This window comes from Sturnira hondurensis, unplaced genomic scaffold (genome assembly GCF_014824575.4).
Source record: "Sturnira hondurensis isolate 20B ecotype Veracruz unplaced genomic scaffold, ASM1482457v3 Scaffold0006413, whole genome shotgun sequence".
NCBI classification, from domain to species: Eukaryota; Metazoa; Chordata; class Mammalia; order Chiroptera; family Phyllostomidae; genus Sturnira; species Sturnira hondurensis.
Window position 1 is genome coordinate 53305785 of NW_028079044.1, and position 24132 is coordinate 53329916.

General features: G+C 64.8%; 3 protein-coding genes across 14 annotated transcripts in view; 2 read left to right on the forward strand and 1 right to left on the reverse strand.

Annotated features, from left to right (window-relative positions):
* Positions 1-6842, forward strand: MAPK15 (mitogen-activated protein kinase 15). Of its 5 annotated transcripts, none has more exons than XM_037048886.1 (14): positions 1-82; positions 1270-1368; positions 1566-1628; positions 1710-1800; positions 2496-2626; positions 2718-2881; positions 3034-3173; positions 3809-3866; positions 4388-4525; positions 4627-4732; positions 4904-5105; positions 5200-5333; positions 5485-5613; positions 5740-6842. In XM_037048886.1, the coding sequence occupies exons 1-14, from the start codon at positions 14-16 to the stop codon at positions 5926-5928; spliced, it is 1713 nt and encodes a 570-aa protein (XP_036904781.1). In that variant the 5' UTR covers positions 1-13; the 3' UTR covers positions 5929-6842. The 5 variants fall into 5 exon arrangements, with proteins under 5 accessions (XP_036904781.1, XP_036904783.1, XP_036904782.1 ...); XM_037048888.1 differs by having other exon boundaries at positions 5530-5613; XM_037048887.1 differs by having other exon boundaries at positions 1566-1595.
* Positions 6423-18431, reverse strand: SACK1H (scaffolding CK1 anchoring protein H). 4 transcript variants are annotated; one of them, XM_037048797.1, is made up of 5 exons: positions 18312-18431; positions 12015-12476; positions 11086-11250; positions 10885-11009; positions 6423-10720 (listed from the first exon to the last, which is right to left on the reverse strand). In XM_037048797.1, the coding sequence occupies exons 1-5, from the start codon at positions 18387-18389 to the stop codon at positions 7915-7917; spliced, it is 3636 nt and encodes a 1211-aa protein (XP_036904692.1). In that variant the 5' UTR covers positions 18390-18431; the 3' UTR covers positions 6423-7914. The 4 variants fall into 4 exon arrangements, with proteins under 4 accessions (XP_036904692.1, XP_036904693.1, XP_036904696.1 ...); XM_037048798.1 differs by lacking the exon at positions 18312-18431 and adding an exon at positions 15095-15250; XM_037048801.1 differs by lacking the exon at positions 18312-18431 and adding an exon at positions 14583-14668.
* Positions 14170-24132, forward strand: part of IQANK1 (IQ motif and ankyrin repeat containing 1) — a 20947-nt gene continuing 10984 nt past the window's right edge. The window contains exons 1-5 of one of the 5 annotated variants that reach the window (XM_037048905.1): positions 14170-14392; positions 21628-21761; positions 21882-22046; positions 22135-22326; positions 22397-22522. In XM_037048905.1, coding sequence (XP_036904800.1) covers positions 21741-21761; positions 21882-22046; positions 22135-22326; positions 22397-22522 — 504 coding nt within the window. In that variant the 5' untranslated portion in view covers positions 14170-14392; positions 21628-21740. Of the gene's footprint in view, positions 14393-20693; positions 21762-21881; positions 22047-22134; positions 22327-22396; positions 22523-24132 lie in introns of those variants that run through there. The other 4 variants (XM_037048909.1, XM_037048908.1, XM_037048906.1 and 1 more) reach the window with 4 other exon arrangements.

Consider the following 24132-nt stretch of genomic DNA (forward strand, 5'->3'; position numbering starts at 1 on the left):
CCCACCCGCCAGCATGAACGCCGCCGAGGTGGATCCTCACGTAGCCCAGAGATACCTGCTGAAGCGGCGGCTCGGGAAGGGGGTGAGCCCGGGAAAGTAGCCGGGCCTCCGAGGGTCCAGGCCACCTGCAAGGCCAGTCCAGGGTCTGTTCCCTCCGACTCCATGGGGACTCCTAGGCTCGCGTCTGGCCTCCTCCACCGACTGAAGGCGTGGCCTTGGGCAAGGTCCCCGGAGCCCCGGTTTTCTGTAACAGCGCCCACAGTGCCTACTCCCAGGAAACTTGTCAGGGACGCGGCTCTGGGAGGCAGGGGACAGCCGGGGCTTCAGTGGCCTCAACGTGATGTTAGAGTGGCGCTCAACCTCGGTCCCCGCCCTCCTGCCCCTGCTCCCACCGGGCTGCGTCTCCGGTACCCATGGGACGCCCTGAGAGGCTGGGTCCACCTGCTCCCATCGCTGAGAGGGAGGGCCTGAGCTGGTCAATGTGGTGGGCGTGGAGTGGGAGTCGGGGACGTGTGTGAGTCCGGGTGTGTTTGCGATTGAGAGTGAGCGAGTGGAATTGTGTGTGAGTGTGTATGTGAAGGTGTGTGGCTGTGGGTGTGTGTTGTGGGGGAGGGGAGAAGGAGCGGGTCAGACAGGGCACGCAGCGGGCGCAGAGGCCCTGGGGTCAGACCCCGCTGGGCTTTGGGAGGGCCGGCAGAGTCGCTGAGGTTGTGTAGGAGAAACCGGGGGAGGGGTCGATCATGCGGGACTTTGGGGACTTTGGCTCTTACTGGTAATGACACAGGGAGCAGAGGCAGGTGGCAGCCGTTTACAAGGCTCACCCTGCCCACTGTTGCAGGCCGGGGTGGGGGCCAAGTAGCTTAGTCAAAATGTTAGTCTCCGCTAACCAGGCAAGACATGCAGGCGGCTCAGCTGGGGTGGGGTCAGCAGAGGCGGTAGAAACGGTTGGATTCTGATGAATCTGAAGGAGCCAATAGGATTTGCTAGGAGACTGAACGGAGCATGTGAGTGAGGGGTTGGGGGCCTGCAGAAGGGGCCTGCCCCCGAACCAGCCCGCACTGCTCTCAGCTGTCCTTGCTGCCTGTCACCTCCTCCAAAAGAGGCTGGGCTCCTGGGCAGCCTGCAGGAGCACGGCAGGGGCCTCACCCAGAGCCACAGCCTCACCACACTCCCACCCCTCCCAGCAGCCAGGGTGGGAAGGAGGAGCGTGTCTGCAGAGCAGCCAGGTGGGGGCGCTGGTGGGTGGGAGGCTGACCCCTTCCTCCCCAGGCCTACGGAGTTGTGTGGAAGGCAGTGGATCGGAGGACTGGCGAGGTCGTGGCCATCAAGAAAATCTTGGACGCCTTTAGGGATAAGACGGATGCCCAGGTAGTTGAGGGAGGCATCATGGAGCAGGGTGGGGGCAGGGTTGTGAGCTCTCCCCACCCGCGGGCAGCTGCCTTGGAGTCTGGGAGCCCAGCCACAGCAGGGCTCTGGCTCTGAGGGGCGGGTGCCATGATCCAGTGGGTGAAGGGCCTCTGGGTCCTTCTGGTTCCACACACACTCATGTTTCTGTCTCATTCCAGAGAACGTTCCGGGAAATCGTGCTGCTCCAGGTGAGTGGCCAAGGCATCCGCCCATTTTCCCAGGTCAGTCCCCCCCCCCGCCCCCCGGCAGGGGGAGGAGCCGGCTCTTTCACCCCAGAGCACAGCCTCTGGCTCTCTCCCCAGGAATTTGGGGACCATCCGAACATCGTGAGGCTCCTGGATGTGGTCCGGGCGGAGAATGACAAAGACATATACCTGGTGTTTGAGTCTATGGGTGAGTGAGACCTCGACAGCCCCTAGCCTCCCCACTGTCCTAGCCCAGCTTTGTCTGTGTGCCCCTCTGCTACTCAGGTCCCCACTGTGGCCAGCACCCTCAGCTGGGACAGCACCCCTGTGCCCAAGGACAAACAGCTGGCACATATTAGCCCTCGGGTGACTTCGGCAGTAGGCACCGTGACCCCACCCATCCGCACGAGGCTCCTGCTTTGTCTGCTGTTTGCAGCTGCTTCTTCCTTTTTCTACTCGTTTTATAAGAAAAGGGCATGAAATAAAGCATTAAAAATAATCCCACAGCCCTGGCCCGTGTGACTTGGTTGGAGAGTCGCCCCATGGCCAAAAGGCCACAGATTCGAACCCTGGTCAGGGCGCATCTGGGGCAACAGATCCATGTTGCTCATAGCACTGTCTCTCTCTGGTCCTCTCCCTCTGAAAAGCAATGAAAAATGTCCTCAGTGAGGATCATGAAAACAGCCCCACACTTCTTTCTGGCCGTACCAATAAAGACAGTGAGAAAAAAAAAAAAAGACAGTGAGCAGAACCCAGATGCCGGTGTGCTCCTCCAGGACATAGCCCTGAGGGTGGCCAGTGGGACCTGGGACTGCACTGCAGGCAGTGGGCGGGTAGCGGTACCCCTGCCTGGTGCCCCCAGGACAGCCCGGCCCCCACTCAGGCACTTGCACGACCCCCCAGACACAGACTTGAATGCTGTCATCTGCAAGGGGGGGCTGCTGCAGGACATCCACAGACGCTACATCTTCCACCAGCTGCTGCGGGCCACCAAGTTCATCCACTCGGGAGGTGTCGTCCACCGGGACCAGAAGGTGCAGAGCGAGCCCTGCACGCTGGCCCCACCCCAGGCGCGCCCTGCCCACTGCCCTGGCTCCTCACCCCAAGCCGCCTCCTCTCCCCCAGCCATCCAACGTTCTCCTCAATGCCAACTGTCTGGTGAAGCTCTGTGACTTTGGCCTCGCCCGCTCCCTCAGCGGCCTCCCGGAGGGGCCGGAGGGCCAGGCCCTGACCGAGTATGTGGCCACACGCTGGTACCGGGCTCCAGAGGTGCTGCTGTCCTCGAGCTGGTAACAGTGACACCAACCTATTCCGTTGCCACCTCCCGCTGCAGCAGCCCCTGTGCCCTCTTGCCCGACCAGGCCCCCGGGGCCTTCCTACACCTCCACACCATTCCTTCCCAGCACCCTAGACCCTGCCTCCTTGAATGTCCCTCTTCCAGGTACACCCCTGGGGTGGATATGTGGAGCCTGGGCTGCATCCTGGGAGAGATGCTGCGGGGGAGGCCCCTGTTCCCGGGCAGGTCTACACTCCACCAGCTGGAGCTAATACTCCAGACCATCCCGTCACCATCCAAGGAGGGTGCGTGTGTGCGGGGTCTGCTGGGCAAGAGCACAGGCTTTGGGGACACAGCACATGACAGACCAGGACTGGTGGGGAGGCTGATGGGAAGGGTCCAGGAGCCTCAGGGGCTGGAGAAGACTGGGCCCGGGGAGTGTCAGGGTGTCGGGGGGTGGCCAGCCCATCTGCAAAGTGGGCCCAGCAAGGTTGGGACCAAAGCCCCAGCCCTCCCAGTGGTGACAGGGCACCCCCCAACCCCGTGCTAGGAGCTGAGGAGAGGAGGCTAGGGGAAGAGGTGGAAGAAGGCAGCAGCGGGGACATGGTAGGGGGGAAGTGGGGTCCCCATCCTCTTCCCTGAGGGAGGGGGTGAGGCAAGAGAGAGGAAAGGATCAGGTGGGGGGACCCCATTCTCTCCCCAAGTCTCCACTTTTCTAAGTGGAGAGGGCAAGGGGCTGCCCGCAAGGACGAAAGCATGTGCGCATGGCCTCATGTTGAAGGTGTAGGGCGTGCACGGGCAGGCACAGGCGGGCGTGCGCAGGGCCAGACAGCCCCAGGCCTGGGGCAGGGTCACTCCAGAGGACAGAAGGGATGGCTGGACCCAGACCTCCCTGAGCTGCCCCACTGGACCACACGCATTCCTGCCACCCACCCCACAGACCTCCTGGCTCTGGGCTCGGACCACAGTGCCTCGATCCTGCACCTCGTGGGGGCTCGGTGAGTGCAGGCACATGGGGGCTGGGCCCCAGCACTCTTACCACACTATCCTTGCCCCCAACCCGTCAGGACCCCCGCCCAGCAGCCTCTGGTCCTGCTCAACAGAGGCCCCAGCGCCCTGGCTGGTGTGGCTCAGAAAGGTCGCTGGTTGGATACCTGGTCAGGGCACCTGCCTGGGTTGCAGGCCAGGTCCCCAGTTTCTCTCGCTTTCTTCTTCCTTTCTCCTCTCTCTAAAAATAAATAAATAAGTACTTTAAAAAAGAGCCCCCCCCTCCCATGTGGGCCCAGTTCAGGGTAGGAACCTGCGGGAGCTGCTTTGAGTGGGTGTGGGAGGCAGGAGGGGACCGGAAGGCCAGGCAGGAATCTGATGACCCTCCTAGGCAGCCTGGGGGCTGTATGAGTGTCCAGGGGACAGCTAGTTAGGTGGGGCAAGGACAAGGTTCAGCCGGGGCCAGAGAGGTGGTGGTGGGGAGGGCTGGGCCCCTGGGAAAGGAGACGACCCACGGGCACCGGCGCCACAGACCTCAGCAGGAGCTGGAGGCCCTCCTGCCGGCCGACACGCCCCCGGAGGCCCTGGATCTCCTCGGGAGACTTCTGGTGTTCGCCCCGGACAAGCGGCTTACTGCAACCCAGGCACTGCAGCACCCCTACGTGCGCAGGTAGGAGTGGGAGGGTCCTCACTGCCGCGCCTGGGCTCCTGGGAGAGGCTCCCTTGACCCGGGCTTTGCTCCTGCACGCTCGCCTGGGGGCCTCGCCGCAGGTTCCACTGCCCAGCCCAGGAGTGGTCGCTGGAGGCACACGTTCAGCTGCCGGTGCCCGAAGGAGCCCAGCTCACCGCCGCCGAGTACCGAAGCCACCTCTACCAGGTGCTCCGCTCTGTGAGCCCCGAGTTCCCGTCCTCACGCCCCTTCAGGCCTCCCCTGCCTAAGCGGTGCCCCACGCTGATGCTCTCGCGCCCAAGCCACGCTTCTCTGAGCGACCTCCGCCTCCACCCCCCCACCCCCCCACCCCCCCACCCCCGTCCCGCCTCCCTGCAGACGGTCCTGGAGCGCAGGGGCTACAGCCGCATCCCGACGGAGGAGGGCCTGGAGCGCGTGCCCCAGGAGGCGGGGCCCAGCGCCCCGCTACCCCAGGCGTGCACCCTCAGACCCGCAGCCGGCCCCCAGGTGGCCTCCAGTGGGCCCACGCAGGATCTTGGACAGGGCGCTCAGCACAGTGTTGGCCCCAGCCCCGCTCCTGGTGTGTGACCCGAGCAGCCCGCCCCTTGCTGTGGGACCGCCCGCCACCCACGGCCCAGGCTCCCAGCCCAGGGACTGACCTGCCAACCCCACAGACGACCCCTGCAGAGCCGAGAATGTTCCCAGGCAGAGGTCGGACCCCCTGTCTCAGAGTTCACCCCCAGGAGGTCCAGGGAGAGGGGCAAAGCCCCCCGGGGCAACGATGGAGTCCCCCTCAGCACCCCGGTGGGTAGGTCGTGCAATGGTGGGCCCTGGAGGACCCCCCCCCCCCCCCCCCACACAGTCTNCCCCCCCCCCCCCCCCCCCCCCCGCACACAGTGCTTTTCCCAGGGCCTATGGCACCGCAGGCTAGCAGGGACCTTCAGCCATGTGCTTCCCAGGTGAAGCCCCGCGTGCAGGGGGCGGCGCCCTCCCTGACCTCGCAGGCCAACGCCCAGGTGGCCATCCAGGCTCTGATCCGGAGTGACCCAGACCGAGGCCGTGGGCCAAAGCTGGCTGGCTTGCGACAGGTGAGCACACCCTCCTCCAGTCCTCGAGTCCTGCAGCAACTCTGTGGCCCTCCCGGACCCGGGGGCCACTCTCGCCAGGCCCTCCCCTCCCCCCAAGTGCTCACGAGGACCCCTGACTACGTGCAGGTCTCGCTTCCACCTCCTGGGGAAGTCCGGCTTGAGCCCCGTCCTGGCCGGAGGATGTTCAGAGCCTCGGCCTTGCAGGGGGTCCAAGGGGCCGCGAGGGCTGCCCTCGGGGGCTACTCGCAAGCCTATGGCACTGTTTGCCACTCGGCGCTGGGCCGCCTACCCCTGCCCCCAGGACCCCATGCATGAGCTGTGATCCCTGCCTGCTACTCTGCTGTGCAAAGTTTCTCCGCCCACTGCTCAGCCGGGTATCCCAAGATTTGCCCCTGCCCCACCCCAGTCCGTGGACTCCGCCCCCCCCTCCCCCCCTCCCCAGCTCTGCTTGGCCACCTCGGGTCCCTGGAGAAGGATCAGGTGGGGGGACCCCATTCTCCCCTTAGTTGGGTCCTTTTCAGGGAAAGTGAGCTTCCCACTGCAGCCTGTTACCTCCTCTGATCATCTTGTATGTCCCCAGCCTACATGTCTGTCTTTTGTCCTTTGAAGCCACTCCGAGGTCACACCACCTTTCTCCCAGGGCCCACCCCCTCCCAAGGATTCCTCTGCTCTTATCTGGTGGCCTGTTCCCTCTAGGCCCACAGCACCCAAGGTGGCCCGGGGCGGGGGGGCGGCCGGCCAGTGCTGATGCATGAGGCTGGAGGTTGCAATATACAGTGGGGCGGTCATGTGTTACACATATTTAGGAATGTGTCAGAATATTTTGTCTTGTGTTTTATTAACACCAAAATGTTAAGAATCACATTTGAAGAGTTGTGTGTTATTCAGCAAGACATGGGGACACAGACGGGGGGGCTCAGGGGGCTCCAAGGGCCCCCAGACATTGGTCTCTGGAGACCACAAGGCTCCACTTCCCTCACGGGCACCTCCCCCATCAGACCACAGGGGAATATTTGCCATCAAATTCCAGCTCATTCAGCTCTCCATGACCTTTGCCACCTGGACAAAAGTCCCTGCTGTCACCCCCACTTGGAAGGTGGCTTTGGTGACCGTGAGCTGTCAGGGTAGACATGTGCCCCGAGGCAGAACTGCTGCCTTGTCTCAGCGCCCCCCTTCCTCACACCCTTCTCCCTGGAGTGATAGGGGTTTTTACAATTAAAATTTAAAAAGCTACTTAAAAAAACAGAAGCACTCATTTCACAATTGTAGCACCTATGGTGGGAGACTTTCTAAGCATTTGGTACCAAAGTGTGTCATTTCAAATAAAAATTACTCTGATGTTGAGAAAGATGTGAGAAAGGTAAGTGGGGACGTTGGCCAGAGTTTGCAGGCTGGTGATAAAGAGGAAAGGCTGCAGGGCAGGGCACCTGCAGGGCAAGGACACGCCCAGTGCACGGGGCACCCGGAAGGACCCCTTGCACCAGTGGGCTGGCACTCAGGCACCAAGCCAAGTCCTCTGTCCTCACCTCACCTGCTCAGGTACGTACCCCACAGCCAGCCTGCCTGCGTGCGTGCCCGTCAGGGTGTGCAGGGCCCTTCACCAGGCTGGGCCAACCCGTCACCCGCCCCTGTTGCTGTCACTCCTGGCCAGGAGCCTTGGGGGCCGGGGGGGCAGTTCTGATTCAGGCCTTTCCTGGGGGCAGGGCAGCCCTTCCAGGGCCCTCTGCCTCCCCACAGCAAAAGGACGGGCCACCAACACACGGGTCAGGAGGCAGATGAACAGGGCAGGAAGCCCCCAGCTGCCCGAGATGGAGATGGCAGGTCCTGAGAAAGTGGGGGGCCCAGAGTTGGGAGCTGCTTAGCGCTCCACAAGGGCAGCCGAGTGCAGCTGTGGCTCAGCCCGGAGGCCCTGGGCTGGGGCAGCCCCAAGACACAGACTCCCGGGGACTGGGGACTAAGGCACAGAGAGATGGGTCCCTGAGGTGAGTGACGAGTGAAGGCCCAGAGGGAACCTGAAACCCAAAGACAGGCTGGAGGGAGATGCCTAAGAGGGAGGCGGGACCTAGAGAGCAAGGCGCTAAAGAGGTGAGAATGGGGGAATAAGGCATGGGGCGGCAGGTGGCTTTGGCCCCAACATGGGGAGGACCGGGCCTCGAGGCAGGGCATCCCCCCGGGGCCCTGAGTGGAGCTGCACACTAGCTGGGCGCAGGCAGGTTCCCAACTCCTGGACCGAGGGCTAGGTGCTCTGCCTGGCCAGAGGCAGCACCGTGGCTCCCTGGCCTGGCTGGTGGGCCTGGAGACTCACTTCTTGCTTTTGAACGTACCCAAGATCTTGGGCATAAATTTGCCCACTTTGCTGTCCCTGGCATCCTCCTCTGCTTGGCCATCCCCTCCCCCAGGGCCACCGGCTTCCTCCTTCTTGCAGAAGACCTCGAAGCGGCTGTAGACGCGCTTCTCCTTGCGCATGCTCTCCATGCGGCGCAGCAGCCGGTCGCGTTCCTCCACGCTGGCTGGCAGTGTTCGGCTAAGCCGGCCTTGGGCCCCCAGACTGTCCGAGCGGAAAATGGCTGAACACTTGTCCTTGTCGGACATGTCAGGGGCCAGGCCACCAGCTGCCAGTGGGCGATCTAGCTCAGGACTGCTGCGGGCTGGGGAGGGGGAGGGGGCGGGGCCTCCGCGGTGCTTCTGGCTGTGGGCGCTGATCTGCTCCAGAATGGCCTTGGTATCATCTCGCAGGTTGCTGCTATACAATGCATTGGCCGTGGCAGAGGCCGTGCGTGCCCGGGGTCCCCGTTCCTCTCCAGCCGCAGCCTCTGTGCTGTCGCCCCGGCTCAGCGACGGTTGCCGGGGGCTTTCAGGCCTCCCGTTCTCCTGCGGCACTGGGAAGCTGCCTTCTTCCTCTGAGCGCCGCTCGCTCTTGGGAATCAGTAGCTGCCGGAGACGCAGGGAGCCCTTGCGCAGGACCTCCATGGGGCCAGTGGACCCTTCCTCCGCGGAGCCCGTCTTTGGGGACTCTCCTGAGAAGGCAGCAGTGAGGCTGCTCCTGCGCTCCGGTACGGCAGGCACCGGACTTCCCCTGCGCTCCGGCACGGGGGGAACCGGACTGCCCTTACGCTCAGGGTAGGCTGAGGTGGGGCTCCCCTTCTGCTCAACAGTAAATCCTGTGGTCGGGCTGCCTCTGTGGGCAGAAAACCCAGGCGTGGGACTCCCCTTCCGCTCTGGGTAGGCCGACGTGGGGCTCCCTTTTGGCTCTGAGTGCGGAGCTTCCACAGGGGGACTGTTCCGCCCTTGGGGAGAGGTGGAGAGGCCTTGGGCCAAGAGGGAACGGGAGGGCAACCTGTTGGCGCCACTCCGGCCCAGTGTGTCCAGCAGCTGGGTGGCGGTGATGGCGGCGGCTCCTGACTGCCGCTCGGCCTCCTGGTGCAGCTGCTGTGCAAAGGAGTCTCGAAGGTCAAGTAGGCAGCTCTCCAGGCTGCGCCGCTCGCTGCCCGCACCCCCGGGCCCTGCCGCCACCTCCTCCCGCCACGCCTGGGACACGACAGCCTTGCTGTGGCTGGTAGCAGTGACGGCAGCCCCTGTGGCACCAGGGTCGCGAGCAGGGCCCTTGTACTTCTCCAGGAGCTCAGCCACCTTGGTGGAAGCGGCAGAGCGCACGGCCTCACCCCCGGGGCCCAGAGCCTCACTGGCCGCCTGCTCCTTGTGCAGCAGCTGCACCTTTTCGGTGGTGGCCCCACCGGTGCCCTCAGCCTGCGATGCAAATATGAGTGAGGAGCGAAGTCGCGAGCTGCGCTGGATCAGCGGGTTCAAGCGTGAGCGGAAAGAGTCCTGCTTGGCCAGGCCTGCGTCCTCCAGGCTCTCGCGCTCTGGGCCCTCGCCACCACCACTGCCAGGACCAGACACTGGGCCCTTGGCCGGGAATGGCACGGGCACTCGGAAGGCTGAAGGAAGCAGGTCCCCAGCAGCCGCCCTGCCCCCCGGGGAAGCCAGCACATCGTCTTCGAAGGCCTCGGTCTCCATGGGCACTGGCAGGCCCTCCGTGCCAGCATCTTCCCCATGGCAGCCGCTCAGGTAGGAGGCAAGGCGCCAGTGCCTCAGCCCTGCCCGCCCCTCTGGCCCGCCCCTGCGCTCAGGCTCTGCCTCTGGTCCGGTCTCAGGGCCCAGCCTTGCTGTTGCCTGGCAGGGAAAGCGCTGGCCCAGGTTGGGGCGTGGGGCCCCACCAAGTTCCAGGCCGCGGGGTCCGATCCCGAAGGCCGGGTCTGAACCATGGCGCACCTCGCGCGACTCACTAGATGGCACATAGTCCAGCCGCTGGTGTCCATCCAGGCCAAGCTCAAGGAAGCGTGGCCCGGCACCCAAAGCTAAGTCCTCAGGATCTGCAAAGCCCGGGCGGCCAACGCGAAGCTTCTCGAATAGGCCCTGCGGGCGCATGGGCGCAGACTGTGGGTCCCACTGGTAATGCTGCTGGTAGAGCTGGTCACGGTGGAAATGGCTGGTCTGGAAGCGGAAGTCGTCGCCGTGGCTGAGGAACGTTTGTCGCGACACCTGCCGCGCAGCTGCAAAGTTCTCCACGGCGCCGCTAGTGCCATCAGCGGCCGCGTAGCTGTGCCGCTTGAAGGAGTCCATCTCCAGGTGCCGCCCCTGGAAGAAACCCCGCGGGCCTGCAAGCTCAGCACCTGGCCCGGCCTCTGCATCCCACCGTCGTGGCTGTGGCCGCAGCCCCGTGTGTGGCTCCAGGGCGCCGCCGGGCATCCCGCCGGGCATCCGCAGCGGATCCTCCCGGCGGAAGGCAGACAGGAAGTGGCGGTCAGGGTCTAGGAAGGAGGGGAAGCCCAGGCCCTCTTCCCTAGGCGGTGGGAACAGAAGGTGCGCTCGTTTGGGGAAGGAGAAAGGGGTTGGCGCCCCGGTCCCCGGGCCGCCCATGAGGGGCCCGGCCCCCGAGTACGGAGCCAGGGCGTAAGCGTCCATGCGGGCCAGCGCCCCGGCCGAGGGCACCAGTGGCTCGGATTGCGCGAAGAGGATGCGGAACTCCTCGTCGAAGCTGGAGACCAGCTCACCCTGGAACACGTGTGCCAGGCTGCGGTGGATCTTCTCGAAGGACCACATGAAGCTGGAGGTGGGGTGGGGCCAGAGTCAGAGGTGGGGGTGGGGCCAGAGCCAGGGGGTGGGACCCAGCAAGGAAGCAGACTGGGGGGCGGGACCAGAGGACAAGAGAGGCGAGGGAGAGGAGGCCTTTGGGTGGGGAGGTGCTGGGGCTGCGGGGGCTGCGCGCACCTGTAGCTGCCACTCATCACCACGGCACAGTCCACCAAGAGAAACTTCTCCTTTACGTTGCCCTTGAAGGACTTCCCAGTGCGGCAGTAGTAGGTGGGGCCTGCCACAGTGCGCACCCGCAGAAACTGGGGGGAGAGGCGTTTGGTGTATCGAGGGGTTTTCCTCCCTTCCCTGCAAACCCCTCCCCTGCCCGCCACTCACATCCACGTGGTGCAGGTTGACACGGCACTTGTCAGCCATGTCCAGAAAGTGCTGTGCGTTCATCTCATCCAGGAGAATGTAGACTGGGACGCGGCGTGCAGCGGCCTCCAGTACTTCGCTGAGCAGGTCCACGTCGGTGAACATGTCCATCACCACGGCCACCACCTATGGGGTTGAGTCAGGGCCCGAGGGCAGAAACCTCTGCTGACCCACCATTCTCTAGCCATAACTCTGGATCACCCACAAACTACAAAATGGCCACTAGCCCCCCCCCGGGGCGGGGGCGTGGGGAAAGGGGTGGGGGTGGAATGGGGAGGTGTGTTGCTGGCCGAGTGGGTGGCTCACGTAGAGCCCTAGGCAGGGACAAGGCCGGCACCCTGTTGGTGGAGGGCTGCCCTTCAGCTGGGGCCATGGGCTCGCCCAGGGTCAGAGCCCTGGATGGGGCCAAGGTAAGATGAGTGAAACCCCTGCAACCCCGCCTACTCGAGAGGTCTGAATGCCCCCAACCCCGGGGGCAGAGACGGTGGTCTTTAGCATCTGGACCTGCTGCCTGTCTACGTGGTTTGACGGGCCCCTTTGCTGTTGGCCAGCTGCCCGGTGGGCGTAAGCAGCCCTCATCTGGGTCAAGAACAGACAACCATGTGAACAACGAATCCCAGCTGGGAGGCCAGCCCACCCAGGAGCCTCTGAGCTGCCCAGCGCTGACCGCCACCAGCAAGCTAACCTGTGTGGAGAAGGCAGCGTGAAGCCTATGATAAGCAGACCCTTGGTGACCCCAGAATCTGGTCAGGGAGCCCTTGCTGCAACTGCCCCCAACCGGCCCCTAAGCCTGCACACTATCAGCTTGCCTCTCACTACCCCCACCCCTGCATGCTCCCAGATCCAGCTCAGGCCGTCTCACACTGTCCGCTGAGCCCAGGGCAGCGCACCTGCTGGGCAGAGCGGATCATCCTTCGGGCCTCGTCCTTGATGCTGGGACTGTCAGGCGGCGGTGGCTGCACCAGTGTTGTGACCTCGGTGCCCTGGAAGCCAAAGGTCAGGGGCCAGCCCAGGTCAAGCTCAGGCACTGCCTGGTCAGAGTTCACAGGCCAGTAGGTGCCTGAGGAGCCATCCATGTCCACGTTGGGAGGGCTGCCTTCAGGGGGGTCATGGGTGACATGCTGTGGGGGCTGCAGGTGGCGGGTCACATGGTCCAGTTCCTCAGGACACAGGAAAGCAGGTGCACCCTCAGATGCCAGGAATCGGCTGTAGGCCTCTGGCCCACCCTCGGCCAGTGCGTCCACTGCTAGGCGGTAGTATTCTTTGTAGTGAGGTGGCAGGTACCCGGGTGCCAGCGGGTTGTCTCCCTGCGAGGAGCTCTGGGAGCGGCGGGCCATGTTGGGGCCAGGGGCCTGGAGGCAGAGCAGGGAGACATGTTACCAGGGCAGTGGCCCTGCACCCACTCCCCCATGTTCACCAGCAGACACACTGCAGAGGGGCTGTCAGTGACCTTGGAGCTCCGCCCAGGCCTGGGGGCCTTTAGGGTACACTGTACCCTAGGATGCCCCCTAGCTGGGCAACATCAGCAGAGTACTGTCTCCCAGGGCTCTGGTCACTGAACCTGGGCCTCGCCCTCACTAGGACCCAAGGAGGGCCTGGCTCCACACAAGCCCCACTCAGGGCATGCACTCTGTTTTAGGGGCCCCTCCCCCCACAATATGACTGTTGGTATAATGAAAATATAATCCAGGCTGGCTTATTACAACATTCACATTTTTCTTCTGATTTTATGAGTGACTTTCTGTGGGCCGCTGGCACTGTGTAGGCCAGACAAGTAGAGTGGCACACTGCCTGTGCAGCCCTGATGAAGGGCCTGGGGCCACGCACCTTGCCTCCCTGGCTCCTTACCCTCCCCACAACCTACAGCTGGCAGGGCTGCCCTGATGGCTTACCTGGCCCAAGGTGAGCTCAGTACAGAGATCGTCACTACCTTCCTCTGGCTGAGGGGCAGGTTAAGTCCCATCCACAGCCCCTGGCCACCCCTGCACCCACCCTATAAGGTCTTACTTTGAGCCCCAGGAGGCAAGCCCCTCCTCGCAGGCCCCTCCACACCCCTGCAGGCCTGAGCTGCAGCCTCCTCCCCCCATGAGCTTAGAGGCCCGTTCCAGATCTCAGCCAAGCCCAGGCCTGTGTGGCAAGATCTTTTCATGCCTCCTTGTCACCGCCCTGCGTTCCCGCTGCTTTCCCCATGAAGTCAGAGCCTTCTGCTGTAGCCAGCAGGCTGTACAGGGCTCCCAGTGAGCCTCTCCACCCACACCTTGGTCTCCCAAAGCCCTGCTAGCCAGGCAGGGGCCTCACATCAGTTCCCGGGGCCTGTCCACATGTGTACTGCGAGCACGTGGACACCTGTCCTCCTCCCCCAGGAGAGCCCCACCCCTCTAGCTTCTGCACGGCTCCGAGATGTGCCCCCTCCCCACGTGCAGTTGGGCCAGGCTGACTGGAAGGGTCAGGGCATGGTCGTGTACAGTGACCTGGGGAACCTTCCTGGCCCCCTTTGCCTGGGGGTGGGAAGTGTGGGACACCTGGGTGACACTGGGCAGAGCTGCCACCTGGTCCCAGGGAAACCTGCTGCAACACTGCTGTGGGGCCCTATCCTGACAGCCAGCCCCTGGTCACACAGGGCAGCCACAGTCCTCGCTTTGCCAGGACCAGACCGAGGCCTCCCATGTGGGGGTGCACGGAGGGGCCGGCTCAACTGATCAGCAGGGTGCTCACACTGCATCTGAGGGTGGGGGGCTCCATGGTATGAACACACACAGGTCCAGCAGGGCTCGGTGGTACCTCCTATGTTGGGAGTGACACTCTCGAAGGCACACTGTCCCCTCTGACATCACTGGGGAGGGGATCCAGCACCAAGTGCCCAGGGCACACACTCCGGGGGGCTGGGGGTGGGTGAAGAACCTGCTCATCAGACAGAACTGGTCCGGAGGCGGCCCTGCTGGGCTCACCCAGCAGCACCACGACCTCAGCGCCCTCTCCTTCGCCTGTCTCCTTTTGTGGGTCGGCACCCCAGTACTGTGGTCTGGAAAGCAGCCACTCCCCAGCCCAGAACCTCGGCCTCCCAGCACACTGGCCTGCCTGTGCCTGCCCTCAGGCAGGGCAGGTTCTTCTCCCACTCTGGACGATGACTCAGCAGAAATCTGTTCCCTGGTGCTGACCTCTGACCTCTGACCCAGCCTGACAAAGTGTCCCCGGCCCTCAGGGACTTCCAGACGGTGGATCTGATCTTTTCCTAGCCGCAGCAGGGAGGGCGAGGATCTGGTGCCAGGTAGGGCGGGGTGAAGGAGGGAGGAGGAGGAGGGTCCCTGAGGGAAGAACTGGGGGGCATTAGGAGCCTAGAAGTGGATGGGGGAGAGTCACTGGATGTTGCAGTTAAGGGGGGCGGTGCGAACCGAAGGGAGTCAGCAGTCAGCGCCACCCAGGGAGTTAGAGGTTGCCCGGTGCAGTGTTCCATCCACCTGTCCCAGTCCAGGGATGTGAGCGCGAGAGCACGGGCCTTGGGCCCTCCCGGGACTCCAGGTAGGAGACCACACGGAGCCCCAGCTCCCACGACGCCCCGGGGGAAAGGTCCAGGCCGGGCCCAGCACTCCCCCCACATATCAGCTAGGCCGCAGGGGCGGGGAGAGTCAGTCCCGTTTCGGCAGACTTGCCTCGGGCTCCTGCCCACCCGGCTCTTCCAGGGCCGGCTACGTGCGAGGAGGCTCGCATCCAGGTAGGCTCACGCGGCGGCGGCGCTATCCCCCGCCCCCCCCCCCCGGCCGCGTCCGTCCAGGTCCCGCACACGCAGCCACTGTCGCACTCCCACCGCCCGGCTCTGGAGCGGTCCCGGCACAGGTGCCAGCCAGAGGGCCGCCCGGGAGAGGCCGAGCTGGGGAGCACCGCGCGTCCACCCTGCCCCACTCCACCGGCCCGGCCGCGGCCTCCCCGTCCCACGCGCCCCGCCCCGTCCCAGCCGGGGGAGGGGGCCTACCTGGCCAGGTGCGCGGGGTCTCAAGAGAAGGACAGCAGGAGCCGACCGCCGCCCAGCGGCCTCGCGGTCCGGTCGGTCCGGCGGCCACTCCCTGCCACGGCCCGCCCGCCGCGCGGCCTGATTCACGAGCCCGCCCCCGCCCCGCCCGTTCCCGCCGCCGGCCTGCCCGGGCAGCACCTGGGGGCGGGGCGGCCCCACCCGCGGCGCGCCTGCATTCCTCCGCCGGCCCGCCGCCGCCCCGCCGCTCCAGGGCCGCGACTGCGCCCCGAGCCCCAACGTGCCCCCCAGCGGCGAGCCCTGGGACCCCCGCCGGGAGCACTCGGAGACCTCCGGAGTCCCGAGCCCCCATCTGTTCACCGAAGACTCAAGGTCCCTGCGCCCGACCCCTAACCCTCGCCCCGGAAGCCGAGGTCACTGGGAAGTTCCGGTTCAGTCGCTAGGAAACGGGCCAGCCGGGCGCGGGGGGCGGAGCTTCTGGTCCAACCCAGGAGCTGAGGAAGCAGGTGAAGCAAGTGAGGCTGCGGGACGGCGCCCAGCTGAGGGCGCAGCTGGGCCTGCGCACCCTGCGAGCACAGGGAACCCACCCTGGCACGACACCGGACGCCCCCCCACTCTGGTGCAGACTCAGAGAATTCCCCGCATACACTGATGCCTGCAAGTACCTGGGACCCTACTGGTTTTCAGGGAACCTGTGCGCACATCCCTCCACATTGATGACGTCGCCTACAGGGGAGCCTTGCCGACAGTGGAAACCTTTCCACAAAGATGGACCCTACGTCTACACCACTCCCATGCACTCGCCGGACCCCCACAGGCACCCCCAAGCCCACTTGCAGAGGCTGCACACCCCTATCAGCACAAGGACGGGACCTCACACGCACCGGCGCCCCCCCCCCCAGCCCTTCTGCCACGCGGACAGGACCCCCCAGGCACACAGCAGCCCACGCACACATGCGGGTCCCTTCGTGCACACCAGGCCCAGCACGTGCTGTCACCAGGCACGCCCGGACGTTCACACACACGAGGACCCTCACGCACTGGCCTCCGCACAGTCCCTGCGCATGCATGAGACTCCACAGGAGCACTGAGAGCACTGAGAGACCCCCAGGCCCCAGGGACCCTGACTTCGAGGACGGCACCTGAGCACGCCCTGCCCCGCACAGCCACCCTCTCTGCGCCACACACGGGGCGCTCGGCCCGGCTGCCCGTGTGCCATGAGCCATGTGCCTCCCTTAGGGCCCCCTGCCACCTCCCAAGCACTTTCCTTCCTTTGAGGTCACAGTGCCTGAGTCCTCTCTCTGCCTCCAGTCACCTCCCCCAACATCTCTCCCCCCACCAGACCCCAGTTGCTCAGTGTTCAGGGTCATTCCATCCCGAGCACTCAGCAGCCCTACACCGGGGCCAACATGGTGGAGATGGGGCCTGGGGTCAGACTATGGCCAGGGAACAGTGCCGCAGTGGGGCGCCTGGCAGTGAGGGGGGTTAGGGAACCCTGCCCCAGCCTGGGGTAGGGGAGATCTCTCAGGGAGGGGAACTTTGGGGTCAGCCAAGCAGACTAGGGGAGGGGTGTGGCTTCCAGGTCCTGAGGACACCCCTTCCCCTAGTCTGCTTGGCTGACCCCAAGGCAGGGACCAAAGAAGGCCAGGGGGCGCACAGGGGCCAGGGGCCTGGGGCTGGGCTCCAGCGTGCTTTGGGGCAGGGAGATGAACACAGGACACCAGCCCTGGGGGTGCAGTCAGGACCTGGAACCTGGTTCCCACTCACGGCTGCTGCCCCATGTGTACCTAGGGGCAGGCAGGTGGCCAGGGCACCAGCACAGGGCGGTGCCTGTGGCCCTGCATTCCCACCCCGCACCTGCTGACTGTCCACTGGGCCCAGGGTGAGTGTAGTGCTGCTCCCGTGGCCCCTTGCACTCTGAGCCCATCCTCCCCTTCCCACTGCCCTCCAGGAGCATGAGCAGTAAGAAGGGGGCGCCTAAAGCGGCCTCAAGGAAGCAGCGACTGCCCACCCCTGGGGCCCAGCGCAGAGGTGAGTGAGGGCCTTCTGGCCCCCAGGGCACCCACTCAGACACTAACTTGTGAGACCCACCCCTCTCCGGAGAAGACACCCCTCCTCTGAGTCAGGCGTGGGTACACTACACTGGAAACTCAGGTCAGCAGTCTGCCGCAGGCCCTGGGGCTGGGGTCAGGGCCCAGGGCCCCGGGGCCAGTGTTCAGAGGGGCACAGCTTTGTCGCACGTTGAGGACAGGGCCCACCCTGACCCTCTGCTCCCCCGGGGCCTCCCATCTGTCCCCTGCCTGCTGCCGCTCTCAGGCCACCCTCCCCACAGCCTCTTCCAGCCTGAATGGTGGCAGCTTGTCAGTGGCTCACGCCTGCTGTGGGTCACGGGGCAACTTCTGCCGTGCCCCCTGCCACTGGTTGTCATTCCCCTTCTCTGAGCCCAACTTTTCTCTGTCACGGTCCTCATGGGTGTTTTCACTAAGCTGCCAGCCCCTTCCAGGCTGCGACTCCAGGCTCCTCAAGCACCCAGGCCTGCGTGGGGGTCTGTGCTTGCCGAGGGAGCCCACCCTGTCCCCCAGGGGTAGCCCCTCTGCTTGGGGGTGGGCCTGCGGAAGGCCCTGGACCCTGGAGGGCCCACAGGACCTAGCTGGGTGGTGGTGACCAGTCTCATGCCAAGCTGAGGCAACACCCGCCTGCTCACAAATAGCCCCAGCCGCGTCTGAGGCGGCCTTCCTGCGGGAATGAGGATGAGGGCTCTGGCGCCGCCAGCTGCTTCCACAGTGCAGCCTGGAGCAGGCGCTGTAATAAACAGGAGGGGCAGGTGCGCCGGGACGCCGAGCTGGGGGCCTGCTCCCCAGTTCTGCTGCCTGTCCTCCCGGCCGCCACCCTGTCCGCCCCAGCGCTGCCCCAGACAGCACCTGGCCAGGACACCCAGGGTCTCTGCAGAAACACCTCTGCCTCGGTTTCCCCGAGCCAGTGCCCTGTCTGAGCACCCGCTGTCGGCTGAGCCTGGCCTGAGAAGGCCGGCTGTCCGGTGGTCTCCGAAGCACCTGTGTGTGTAGCACCAGCCCCACTTGGCAGCTGTGACAAGGGGCCCACAGCTGTCCCAGGGCCAGCTTCTCTCCCGGGCCTCTGCGGGCACCTCTAGATTGCTCATGTGGTCACCCCCCCCCCCGAATGTCTGAGCCTCTGCCAGCCCAGGCCCCCCAGGCCTTACCTGGCCTTGGGCCGGCAGCGCCTCGAGGCCCTCGCTTCGGAGTCGCTCCAGGGCCATGGCCAGCTCCAGCCCCTCCATGCGCACCCAGGCCTGCTCCTCCTGTAGTTGCTGCAGCCACAGCTGCTCCTCCTGCCACAGCTGCTCTCTCCACAGCTGTTCCTCCTGCAGCTGCTGCAGCCACAGCTGCTCCTCCTGCCACAGCTGCATCTGCAGCTGGACCTGCCGACGCCGGTCCTCCAGCAGCAGCTGCTCCTGGGCCAGGCACAGCGGGACCTCATGGGGCCTCAGCAGCCTGGGGCCCAAGTTTGGCATGTGGCCCCCGGCCCGGCAGCCCTCCATGTCCACAGTGGGGACTAGTGCCAGCTGGGACCCCGGAGCAGCGGCTGACACTGGCCTCTCTGCTGCCTGTGGCTGCTCTGGCCTGGCCGCCCTGGGGTGTCCCTGGGGAGCTGGCTGGCTGCTGGTCACGTGCCCCACAGGGGCCACCCCTGTCTCGTCCTGAGGGCCCTCTGCGTGGGAGGGAGGGGGCTTGGCCTCAGGGCTCTGCTGCCCTGCGGCCTGCTGGGCCCTGCCCGCCCTCCTGGCCCGGGCTTTACGAGCTCTGCTCCTTCTCCCAGACATGGCTCCGATCTGGTGACTGCTCCTGGGAGCCCGGAGGGCAGCCCCGAAGGCCACAGTGGGCCCTCGGCAGCTGCTGTCCCTCGTGCCTGCCCTGCCCCTTGGCTGGTGCCCACGGCACTGTGTCTCTGGCCCTGGCTCTGCCTGTGGGCCTCACGGGCCGACTCGGTGAGCCTGGCCACGCCGCAGAGTTTATAGGGACTTGGCGGCTACGGCTCACCCGGTGGAGGCTGACTAACATGCTGACACAGGGCACAGGACTTTACGGGCCACGGGCCTCGTTGGCCAGACTGGGAGGGAGACTGGGGAAAACTGGAGGAGGTGACGCTCACCCGCCAGACCGCCAGCTGCGTGCAGGGCAAGTCTCATCCTGCCCTGGGCGGGCACCCCCACCCCATCCCGTCCCCAGCCTCTGGACTCAGACTCCAGCCCCCAGGGCCAGGAGCTGCACCCCTGCCTGCACCGGCCACCCCGACAGGGCTCTGCATGGCCACAGTGGTCCAACCCACTTGGGTGGGAGGCTGGCCATCAGGGCAGAGCCGCCGGCGCTGGGAACACAGCAGGGAGGACAGCCTCCGGCCGCCCTGGGAGTCCGGGGTCTGCCCACTCTGGGGTCTGGTGGCAGAGACTGGGCTTGGGAAGGCTCCGCCTGCAGACTGAGAGGGGGCGGCAGGGGCTCTGGAGGCCGCCTTGGTTGGGGGTCTGGGAATGGACCTGTCTCTGCCCATGGGAATGGAGCCCTGATGAGCCCCCCAGCCAGCCTCTGAGTGAGGGACGCAGGACCAGCCTGAGAGCCAGCGTCCCCTGGGCTTCCTGCTGGGAGGGAGCAGCGCTTCCCCAGGCGGGCGGCTGACTCACACCCACGCCCCGGCCCACCCGGAGCTCTGCCAGACCGGCCGGGCCGGTTCACTGGGCTCAGCCCTGCCTCCGCCCAGGTTCAGCCTTTGCCCCGAGGCTGGGGACAGGGAGGCCGACTGCAGTCCCAGCACAGGGTGGCCGCACAGAAAGGGAGGAGGGTGGGGAGGGCCAGCAGCGGGTGCCTACCTGAGACCTTGCACACCTGGGCTCCCCAGCCCCTGGGGCTTCAGGGCCCAGGTGCAGGGTGGTGCTGCCTTCCGCACCTTGGGCGCTGCCATCCCTGAGGCACGAGTGTGCTCTGTGCGTGCCGTGTGGGACGCGGCCTGGCCGCTTGTTAAAGCTGCCAGGGGGGTGGACGCTCCCTAACAGCCGGGACGCGGCAGCGGGCCCCACTGGTGGCCTGTAAATGCCTCCTGAGGTTGGTGGGGGGATGGGTGCACACACCGACCTCACTGATGCCCCACACCCCCAGTGAAGCTAGGAGAGAGCCGCCAGCAGCTGCCGGGGAAGACTGGCCAGCAGGTGCTGGGGCCTGCGCCCTCTGAGTGCCCAGAGGCCTCTGCAGGTGAGAGCCACGCCCTGCCCCCACTCTGTGGCCAGCAGCCGGGTGGGGAGGGTTCAGGGCTGGCTGGTGGGAAGCAGGCTGTCCTGGGCCGAGTCTCGTAGGGTGTACGTGTGAGTGTGCATCTGGGAGAGTATGTGCGCATGTATGTGTGCGACAGTGTGCATGCCTGTGCAGACGAGCAGGCCCGTCGATGTGTACACACAGAGCAGCATGCCCCTCCCGGGAGCAAGTGGGGAGCCCCCGACCTCCCTTCTCCCACCTCCCCAGCACCTGCTTTCTCTCCAGGGGAGGGCTGGGCAGGGCACCTGGCACCGTGTACCTCCCCGGGGTGCAGCCTCATGGGGAGCCCCTTCCCCTCACCCTCCAGCGTCTGGCCTTGGGGACTGACTGCCCTGCTTGCACCCAGAGCACCGGACACTGTGTTGTTTGCCCTGTCCGCTGTTGCCCTCTGGTGGCCGGAGCCAACCCTGGAGGCCTTCCCAGGAAAAGGGGGCGTGGTGTGCCAGACCTCTCTCGCCTCGCTCCTTCCTGGGGCCTGAGCTCCTGGCCTGGGTCCCGATCCTGTTTTCCTGACACAGCCTCCATGGGGCTTCCTGAGCTCCATCTTCACCTGAACCTCCCTCCTGTGGCCCAGACCGGGCCTAGCTGCCCCTCAGCCCTCTCCTGAATGTGACCGAGCCTGCAGCAGGCCAGGCCACTGTTCATGAAGCCCAGCGGTCTGGGGCGTGCCACGCTCAGGTGGCCAGGCTGCCTTGCATGTTTCGGTGTGGCGCCCCCTGCAGGGGCTCCCTCTCCCTGGGGCCGGCTGGCTTGTGGCTGAGTCCCCTCCTTGACCCTGTGGGCCAGCCTTGATTGCGTTGTCTCAGCGCTTCCCGTCGCATCCTGTGAGGTCAGTAGTGACTCCCTGCCCAAGGCCACTTCTCTCAGCCCTCCCTGGTTTCCTTCCAGTGTCTACAGCTCGTCTTCCCAAGGGAGGGGCGGAGGTGGGGCGGCTCGGAGGGCTGGCTGAGTCCCAGCTGTGTCTGGGGACTTCCTGCGGAGACCCGGACCCTTCTCCTTGGTTCCTGGGGCCCTCCTCACCCTTCCTCCTTCGCTCCCTGCTGGTGGCCAGGGTGTTCTGGCCAGGCCTGTGGAACTGGGACCTTCACCCCTCAGTCGGGTCGGGTGGGCTAGGCCTGCTACTCCGGCTGCGCTGGCTCACACACCTGGCATCCAGCCCAGCAGCTGCTTGGACCTGGATGGGAGCAGGGGTCTAGGAGCCCTCTCCTCACCCAGGGCCCACTGAGGAGAACCGGGCGGCCACCATCATCCAGTGTGCCTTCAGGCGGCTCCGGGCAAGAAAGGAGCTGGCCCACCGTCGCCAGGAGCACCGGGAGTACCAAGAGCAGATGGAGAGGCTGCAGCAGGAGGTGCGGGCCTCCCTGGAGCCTGCGTCCCAGACCTGTGGTGTCAGGTCCTAGGGGAGAAAGCTCAGCACGCTGGCCCAGCAGGGCTGGAGGGCAGTGACCCCAGGGTCGTGTCCTTTGCAGGCCTTCCTGACGCTGGTGCACCGGGAGCGGGAGGCGGCCCGACGCCAGCGGGAGGAGGAGGCCAAGGCTGAACGGCGGCGGCAGGAAGAGCGGCAGCGCCAGGCGCGCCTGCTGGACGCAGCCTTCGAGGGCAACCTGGGGGAGATCGCCGCCATCCTGCGGGAGGTCAGCAGGGCAGGGCTAGGGGTGGGGCAGCGGGGGTGGGGTGGGGGGTGGGCAGCAGCAGGGCTCAGGTGGCCCTGTCTGGGTGCAGGTGGATGAGCTGCTGACCCTCGAGGGCGTGGGCCACGACGAGGTGGGCCTGGTGCAGCGGCGGCAGCAGCGTGTGGCCCTGCTGGAATGTGAGGATGCCCGTGGGAACACACCAGTGTCCGAGGCGGCAGCAGGCGGGCAGCCCCTGGCGATCAGGCTGCTGGCCGAGCAGGGCGCTAGCCCCAACTGCAAGGTGGGAGCCGGGGCTGCCGGCAGCAGGTGTGGCTCCCGTGCTGGCTTGGCTCAGGGTACCCCTCCTGCAGGGCGCCTTCGGCCGGACGCCACTGTACCGAGCTGCCTTCGGGGGCCACCTGGAGGCTGTGGAGGTGCTTCTGGAGCTCGGAGCGGATCCCCGGGTGTACGCGGATGACGGGAGCACCCCAGAGCAGGTGGGTGCCTGGCGTCCGCTTTGGGGAGTGGTGTTCCCCTCGGAGGCAGGGAAGCGGAGGCTGTCTACTTCTGGGGTTGGCCCACTCGCCTGCCCCTCACTCCCCCGTGTCCTGTCTCTGCAGTCCTACTGCTCTGGGCTACCAGGGACCACCAGTCAGCCACGCCTTTCCCTGCATGGGGCCAGCCTGGCTGCAGGCGTGAGGGTTCTCCCTGGCCGAGACGCCATGTCCCGCATGGCCTTGTGGGTGTGGTGGGAAGCCAAGTGGCCAAGTGCCACTTCCTTATTTTCTTTTTTAAAAAAACTTTAAAAACAGATTTTATTTATTTTTATAGAGAGGGGAAGGGAAAGAGAAAGAGAGAGTAACATCAATATGTGGCTGCCTCTCTCACACCCCCTACTGGGGACCCGGCCTGCAACCCTGGCATGTGTCCTGACTGGGAACCGAACCGGCGACCCTCTGGTTCACAGGCCAGAGCTCAGTCCACTGAGTCACACCAGCCAGGGTCACCTCTTTAATTTCTTTACGTGACCATGACTTGAACTACAGGGCATGTCCCATCTCAGTGCTCTGTCCCCCGCACCCGAAAGGCGCCCCCAGCTGTGAAGCCCCGAGGTCAGCTTGGGGTCTGCTGGTGGACTCCTGCCTCCACCTACGGGCTTCCAGGGTCTTTGCTCAGTTGGGGACCCCATGCCCAGGGCCCACTTCCACCCCAGGCTGCCCCCCAGGGATGCTGCTCTGGGCACCTCCCCCCCCCCCCGCTCCCCTGCAACTGGAACCCTCAACTCTCTCTCTTTATTTTTTATTTATTTTTTAGCGGTCATCTTTTATTTTTTTAAATTATGTTTTATTGATTCTGCTACTACAGTTGTCCTGATCTTTCACCCTTTGCCCCCTCCTCCCAGCACCCCCGCTCCCCCAGGCCACTCCCCGCCTTGTTCATGTCCGTGGGTCGTTCCCACAAGTCCTCAGCCTCCCCCTTTCCACCATTGGACTTCACATCCCCACGGCTGTTCTGTGACTACCTGTTCCTCACTCCCCTCGCCTCTTCTCCCATTCATTCCCCCAACCCCGCCCCATCTCATTTATCTTTTCAGACTTCAGCATTTTAATTACGACGTGTCTTTGTGTGGGCCTCTCTTTTCTTCCTGCACTTGCGTGACTGTTTCTTCTTCCAAATTAGGGAAGTTTTCTTTCATCATTGTTTCAAATTAATTTCCAATGCCTTGCTCTTTCTCTTCTCCCTCTCTCTTCCTTTATCTGACACCCCATGATGGGAATGTTGGACCTCTTGCAGTTGTCCCAGAGGCTCCTCACACTGTCCTCATTTATTTGGATCCTCTTCACTCCTTTGTTCTGCATAGTTCTTTTCTGCTTCCTTACGTTCCAGATCATTGGTTTGATTCTTGGCTTCATCTGTCTTACTGTTGTTTCCCTGTAAATTGTTCTTTATTTCAGTACCTCTGTTTCTCACCGGGTCTTTTCTATGCTGCCGAGGTCCTCACTGAGTTCTTCGAGCATCCTGATCACGAGTGTTTTGAGCTCTGCATCTGACAGATTGTTTATCTCCATTTTTTATGTTCTTTTTTCTAGAGTTTTGATCTGTTCTT

Excerpts from the sequence above, each read along its gene's own strand:
- MAPK15 (XM_037048886.1), top strand. The coding sequence starts at position 14 with ATGAACGCCGCCGAGGTGGATCCTCACGTAGCCCAGAGATACCTGCTG. Across the intron at positions 2,882-3,033 it reads GTGCTGCTGTCCTCGAGCTG|GTACACCCCTGGGGTGGATA; the intron begins GTAACAGTGACA and ends TCCCTCTTCCAG. Across the intron at positions 5,106-5,199 it reads TGGCCCCAGCCCCGCTCCTG|ACGACCCCTGCAGAGCCGAG; the intron begins GTGTGTGACCCG and ends CCAACCCCACAG.
- SACK1H (XM_037048797.1), bottom strand. The coding sequence starts at position 18,389 with ATGGAGGGGCTGGAGCTGGCCATGGCCCTGGAGCGACTCCGAAGCGAG. Across the intron at positions 11,251-12,014 it reads TGATCCGCTCTGCCCAGCAG|GTGGTGGCCGTGGTGATGGA; the intron begins GTGCGCTGCCCT and ends TCAACCCCATAG. Across the intron at positions 10,721-10,884 it reads GTGATGAGTGGCAGCTACAG|CTTCATGTGGTCCTTCGAGA; the intron begins GTGCGCGCAGCC and ends CCCCACCTCCAG.